Source organism: Procambarus clarkii, chromosome 18 (assembly GCF_040958095.1).
Source record: "Procambarus clarkii isolate CNS0578487 chromosome 18, FALCON_Pclarkii_2.0, whole genome shotgun sequence".
Classification (NCBI taxonomy): Eukaryota; Metazoa; Arthropoda; class Malacostraca; order Decapoda; family Cambaridae; genus Procambarus; species Procambarus clarkii.
In genome coordinates this window covers 29,278,645-29,285,614 of record NC_091167.1, presented here as the reverse complement: position 1 = coordinate 29,285,614, position 6,970 = coordinate 29,278,645, and the positions used below count along the sequence as shown (strand labels likewise).

The window sequence follows — 6,970 nt, the reverse complement described above, 5'->3', positions numbered from 1 at the left end:
TCCCATCTTTTAGTCTGCTGGGCTGAAAGATGGCGAGTAACACCGACGAGGGATGGAAGTCTGTGAAGTCGGGACAGTGGAAGACTTGGGTCAACCTGAAGATGCTAGCCAAGTGGGCTAGTTGAGCGCTGCTGTTGAGTACTGTAGACTTCACTCCTGGAGGTGCTAGCCAGTGAGGCTAGGTGAGCGCTATGGCTGGGCGGTGTAGATTCTGGTTCTGGAAGGTCCTAGCCAGTGGGGCTAGTTGAGCTTAGCTGACTTTGCTGATTGAGCGTCCCAGCGAGTGTGTAACGGACGTGGAGCATCAAAGACCTCATCAGACAGCCCGTCCTCCAAACAAAGATCCAAAAGTGATTCCATGCACCCGCCAAACCCCCTGTTTATGAATGAAAAGCGGTTTACACACGACTCACAACTGCTGACGTTCGAACATATCCGGAACAAGTGCTTCACTGACGAATTTTGTTCGAATCACAACGCTATAAATGCTTCACCCACGTACTACAAATACAAATAATCGCCAACAGAACCTAAACACCTAACCTAACCTAACCTATGCCTATATATGCACAATATGCTAATATATTATAATATTTATTTATACTTGAGAAAATTCCCGTTTTGAATGAACAGCATGTTAAAATTTATGAATGCGTCTGTGGGGTCGACCGCTGGATGTAATGGACTTGAGTCGAGGACGGGTTGCATCAGAGGCATATTGTGTCCGTCATCCGTGAAGCAGGCGAGCGTAAGGGCTAGCAACGCCCCTCTTGTTGACCTCGCAGAGACTTGTATATATTATAATGGTGATGGGAAATTATAACGGGTTATTTTAAGCGTTATTCTTTTCATTTACCTTTTAAACATTACACTATATTCCCACCAAGATTAGGTTTCTCTGAACTTGAGTAGGATCATAGAGTTTATAAAGAACCCGGTTACGAAGGGTTCGTAGCGAAGACAGTGTTGATAATGAGAACACTATTGATAATAAAGACAGAGTTGATAATATTGACTGTGTTAATAATGATGGCAGTGGTGGTAATAAGACAATGAGGACACTGACAACAGTGAGGACAGTAAAGACAGAAGACTAACGAGGACAGTGAAAACTGTAAAGACAGTGAGGATAGTAAAGACAGTGAGGACAGTAATTAGAACAGTAAAGACTATGAGGGCAGTGAAGTCAGTGAGGACAGTAAATACAGTGAGGACAGTGAGTATAGTGAAGACAGTGAGTATAGTGAAGACAGTGAGTATAGTGTAAGCAATAAGGACAGAACAGTGAGGAGAGGCAAGACAATCTCCGTGTGATGTCCTCCACACTTAAATGGTAGTCATTGATGCGATCAATGTTGTTGTGGTACCTGCTATGGTAACCCTGACAGTGTGCTTACCACGGGGGGAGGGAGAGAGAGACAACAAGTACCAGGAAGCAAGACAGCTCCAGGTTCCTGGTGTAGAGTGTAAGCCAGCGGGGCAATACGTCTCCCCGCCCTGGTCAACTGGGGCCCGGACACACCATTAGCGAGCGACTCCCTGAAAATCTTTAGCTACTGCGACCAGGAGCTGTCTTCCATCTTGGCTGACTAGGCCACCTGTTCACCAGTAGGGCAGACAGTCACGCAAGCAAACAACCAAGCAAGGCAAGCAGCAGCTTGATGTCCCCCCCGTATATTACACTGAAATTGGTGTCATTTTGACAATTAAGGTTAATATTAGCTGGTGGGGTTGGGTGCACCTGCGACAAATTTAACTGGTGACCGCAGCACGTTACCTGAGACACCCTGTGGCGGCCCCTGACCGACTGTGGCGCCACCTCCTGCTCGCCCCCCACGCTACATACTTGCTGGAGCAGGTGTGGGTGTCTACTGTAGGGTTGTGGCCCCACACACACGCACTAACACAGCCAGCCACCGCGCGGAGCCTGCCTGAAGATGACGCACGCAACCTACCTGAAGATGACGCACGCAACCTACTTGAAGATGACGCACGCAACCTACTTGAAGATGCCGCACGCAACCTACCTGAAGATGCCGCACGCAACCTACCTGAAGATGCCGCACGCAACCTACCTAAAGCTGACGCACGCAACCTACCTGAAGATGCCACACGCAACCTACCTGAAGCTGACGCACGCAACCTACCTGAAGATGACGCACGCAACCTACCTGAAGATGACGCACGCAACCTACTTGAAAATGACGCACGCAACCTACCTGAAGCTGACGCACGCAACCTACCTGAAGTTGACGCACGCAACCTACTTGAAGATGACGCACGCAACCTACTTGAAAATGACGCGCACAACCTACCTGAAGATGACGCACGCAACCTACCTGAAGCTGACGCACGCAACCTACCTGAAGCTGACACACGCAACCTACCTGAAGATGCCGCACGCAACCTACCTGAAGCTGACGCACGCAACCTACCTGAAGATGATGCACGCAACCTACTTGAAAATGACGCACGCAACCTACCTGAAGATGATGCACGCAACCTACCTGAAGATGACGCACGCAACCTACCTGAAGATGACGCACGCAACCTACCTGAAGATGACGCACGCAACCTACCTGAAGATGACGCACGCAACCTACTTGAAGATGACGCACGCAACCTACCTGAAGCTGACGCACGCAACCTACCTGAAGATGATGCACGCAACCTACTTGAAAATGACGCACGCAACTTACCTGAAGATGATGCACGCAACCTACCTGAAGATGACGCACGCAACCTACCTGAAGCTAACGCACGCAACCTACCTGAAGAAGACGCACGCAACCTACTTGAAAATGACGCACGCAACCTACCTGAAGATGACGCACGCAACCTACCTGAAGCTGACGCACGCAACCTACCTGAAGATGACGCACGCAACCTACCTGAAGATGCCACACGCAACCTACCTGAAGCTGACGCGTACAACCTACCTGAAGATGACGCACGCAACCTACCTGAAGCTGACGCACGCAACCTACCTGAAGATGCCGCACGCAACCTACCTGAAGCTGACGCACGCAACCTACCTGAAGATGCCGCACGCAACCTACCTGAAGCTGACGCACGCAACCTACCTGAAGCTGACGCACGCAACCTACCTGAAGATGCCGCACGCAACCTACCTGAAGCTGACGCACGCAACCTACCTGAAGCTGACGCACGCAACCTACCTGAAGCTGACGCACGCAACCTAGCTGAAGCTGACGCACGCAACCTACCTGAAGCTGACGCACGCAACCTACCTGAAGCTGACGCACGCAACCTACCTGAAGCTGACGCACGCAACCTACCTGAAGCTGACACACGCAACCTACCTGAAGATGACGCACGCAACCTACCTGAAGATGCCGCACGCAACCTACCTGAAGCCGACGCACGCAAGATATATGAGGATAAACAGGGCAGATAAGGATAAGACTTGACAGGGTAAATAAGGATAAGCATTGACATGGTAGATAAGGATAAACTGTTTAACACGGGTGGTACGCGAACAAGGGGACACAGGTGGAAACTGAGTACCCACATGAGCCACAGGGACGTTAGAAAGAACTTTTTTCAGTGTCAGAGTAGTTAACAGATGGAATGCATTAAGCAGTGATGTGGTGGAGGCTGACTCCATACACAGTTTTAAATGTAGATATGATAGAGCCCAGTAGGCTCTATCCAGGAATCTGTACACCAGTTGATTGACGGTTGAGAGGCGGGACCAAAGAGCCAAAGCTCAACCCCAGCAAGCACAAATAGGTGAGTACAAATAGGTTAGTACACACACACACACACACACACACCTGGCCATTGATTTATGCATTGCACAGTAAGGTTTATTCTTTTCGTAGGTAATTCGGATCACATACGGAATATGCTACATTAAAAAAAATATATATATAATTCCTGTCTGAAGCCTGCCTAAACAAGGTATTACATTTGGCTTCGTAAACTGCTCCTAGGCAGACTTACAGGATGCAAATAATGGTTGTCGTGAAGCGTTCGTCGTCAGGTTCCAAGACTCAAACACAAGCCAGCGCACGCCGGACGTAAACACACACTGACTTGAATAATACATTGTAAAATCACATTTTCCTAGTACGATTTTGGTCAGCAGAGAGATGTTATTTTGGAGTGTTTTGAATGTCAGCAGGTAAAGGGGAGTAAACAGGCGATGCATACACTGTGTGGAAGGGAAAGGAAACCTCTCTCCACTGTATGAGAGAGCGTGGAACAGGAAGGTAGGGAGCGTGGAGTAGGCGGGGAGGGAGCGGGGAACAGGAAGGGATGGAGCGTGGAACAGGGAGGGAGGGAGCGTGGAACAGGGAGGGAGCATTGGAGAGGGAGGGAGGCGGTATCACAGGAACTGGGTACGTCATTAAGGCGGGTTTAGGAACACAGGAACTGGGTACGTCCTTAAGGCGGGTTTAGGAACACAGGAACTGGGTACGTCATTAAGGCGGGTTTAGGAACACAGGAACTGGGTACGTCCTTAGGGCTGGTTTAGGAACACAGGAACTGGGTACGTCATTAAGGCGGGTTTAGGAACACAGGAACTGGGTACGTCATTAAGGCGGGTTTAGGAACACAGGAACTGGGTACGTCCTTAGGGCTGGTTTAGGAACACAGGAACTGGGTACGTCATTAAGGCGGGTTTAGGAACACAGGAACTGGGTACGTCATTAAGGCGGGTTTAGGAACACAGGAACAAGTAACTCCGTGGGGCGAGTTAAAAAACTTGACAGATGATCTCCGCTTAAGTGTGACCACGTCTGAAGACATTGGCCGCTGTCTGGGGGCGAGGTAGCCTATAGCAAGTGACAGGTACTGACCGCTTCATGGCTGGAGGTGGTAGCGGAGGGGCGCCCTGAGTGACACTGGAGGTGCGTGGCAGCAACGGGTCCCCCCGCCCCCCGGACACCTGTCGCCACGGTCACCCACTCCCCCTACTCCGTGTCCACCCTCCCCAAGCACTGCCTTCTCTCTCTCCATGTTTGTCACCCGCAAAAAGAAAGATATAGCTAGAGAGCATGAGACAAAGAGTGTACGAAAGACCTTAAGAGAACGAGAGACTGTGCAAGAGAGCATGAGAAAAAATATGATAATGTGAGATAGCGTAAGAGAGCGTTTTCTTAGTGAAAGCAAGAGAGTAGGACACCTAGGATTGCTTGCAAAGATGCAAGCAATGAGTATCTCGTGATCCACCTCACAATTATTTAGCGACTACCTTCAAGAACCCTTTTGCTGTCCCTCAATGGAGAAGAATCTACAAGCCTGGCGTCACCGGACGCCCGTGTGCCTGGCCCCGTGTTGTGGAATGTCTACTTCAGTCATCTACTGCGCCAAATTACTGAATTTTCAGCTCCAGCCTATGCTAATGACCGCACCTTATATAAAGCCTCGCATAAGAGCCTTTACTTATATTGCCGTGAAGAAATTGACTGCTATAGAGGCTCATTAAGCTTGCAGCGATTTCTTCCTGGGGTTGACGATGGCAGAACACAGGTGGCAGAGAAAACACAGGCAGTTATAACTATAGTTATACAGTCATAGCTAGAGTGAACGACATCGAACCTGGGACAGGCATACATACAGGTGGACAAAATAAATACTCGATGATGAAGTGGACATCTTGGGGATAAAATTGGACCACGAACAGCCACGTGATGGCTCTTCGTGGTCCATTTTCGTGGCCTCACTGATGTCTAATCTTCTATTGTCATCGTATCTATTAATTATTTCGGTGTTACTTGTCAAAATATCCCTGGTGATGGTCTCTTTGTGTGAACGGCGAGACGATCTATCTTTTGAATAAAGATCCTTTTGTGATCCTTTCTTTTTTAAAGAAAGATTCTTTTGTGAACTCAATTTTACGGGCTCACTATAGCCCGTGCTACATAGACATTTTGTTCTGAGTACCTAAATAAAAAACAACAACAACAACACGGTAGAATTTGTCTTTGAAAATGTGAGGAGTGACCTCACGAAACGCATCACTAGGCGTCAGACCCAATAAAAAGTAAAAATTAACTTTGGAGAGTTAATTTTTCAACTTACCTGCTTCAGTGAAGAAAAACATAAAAATTGTCGAGGATTCGTGCCAGAATCGTGGCCTACAACTGCACTACCTCTGGCGCAATTCTAGGGACCCAGAGCCTTGAAGAAGAAAATAAAGAGTATTCAGAGAACACCTTGTGGATTCTCATTGAACACTTAATCTTTCCTTCTCCTATATGTATATATATGTGTGTGTATATATATATATAATGTCGTACCTAGTAGCCAGAACGCACTTCTCGGCCTACTATGCAAGGCCCGATTTGCCTAATAAGCCAAGTTTTACTGAATTAATATATTTTCTCTAATTTTTTCTTATGAAATGATAAAGCTACCCATTTCATTATGTATGAGGTCAATTTTTTTTATTGGAGTTAAAATTAATGTAGATATATGACCGAACCTAACCAACCCTACCTAACCTATCTTTATAGGTTAGGTTAGGTTAGGTAGCCGAGAAAGCTAGGTAAGGTTAGGTAGTCGAAAAACAATTATTTCATGAAAACTTGGCTTATTAGGCAAATCGGGCCTTGCATAGTAGGCCGAGTACGACGTTCTGGCTACTAGGTACGGCATATATATATATATATATATATATATATATATATATATATATATATATATATATATATATATATATATATATATATAAAAGGAAGGGGGTGGTAGGAGAAAAGCACACAGAAACTGTATTGGAGGGGACTCACATTCCCTCCAATGCGTTATGTGTGGTTTCCTCCGAGGCTATGGGTCCCCCTTCTTCCAGCCAGAGGTGGTACTCCCTTCCCTATTAAAAAAAAAAAAAAAAAAAAAAAAATATATATATATATATATATATATATATATATATATATATATATATATATATATATATATATATATATATATATATAAGAATTGGTATAAAAAAAAGAGCCAG

General features: G+C 46.6%; 2 protein-coding genes across 5 annotated transcripts in view; one reads left to right on the top strand and one right to left on the bottom strand.

Annotated features, from left to right (window-relative positions):
- LOC138366046 (uncharacterized) overlaps positions 1-3,418 on the top strand; it is a 3,676-nt gene extending 258 nt beyond the window's left edge. Inside the window, exon 2 of the mRNA XM_069326771.1 lies at positions 1,770-3,418. Coding sequence (XP_069182872.1) covers positions 1,770-3,418 — 1,649 coding nt within the window. The remainder of the gene's footprint in view (positions 1-1,769) is intronic.
- LOC138365860 (WD repeat-containing protein 86-like) overlaps positions 1-4,903 on the bottom strand; it is a 24,769-nt gene extending 19,866 nt beyond the window's left edge. For 2 of the 4 annotated variants that reach the window (XM_069326447.1, XM_069326450.1), the window contains exon 1: positions 1,778-1,885. The gene's annotated coding sequence lies outside the window, so the exon portion shown is untranslated. Of the gene's footprint in view, positions 1-1,397; positions 1,531-1,777; positions 1,886-4,826 lie in introns of those variants that run through there. The other 2 variants (XM_069326448.1, XM_069326449.1) reach the window with 2 other exon arrangements.
- Between the last annotated feature and the right edge of the window lie 2,067 nt (positions 4,904-6,970).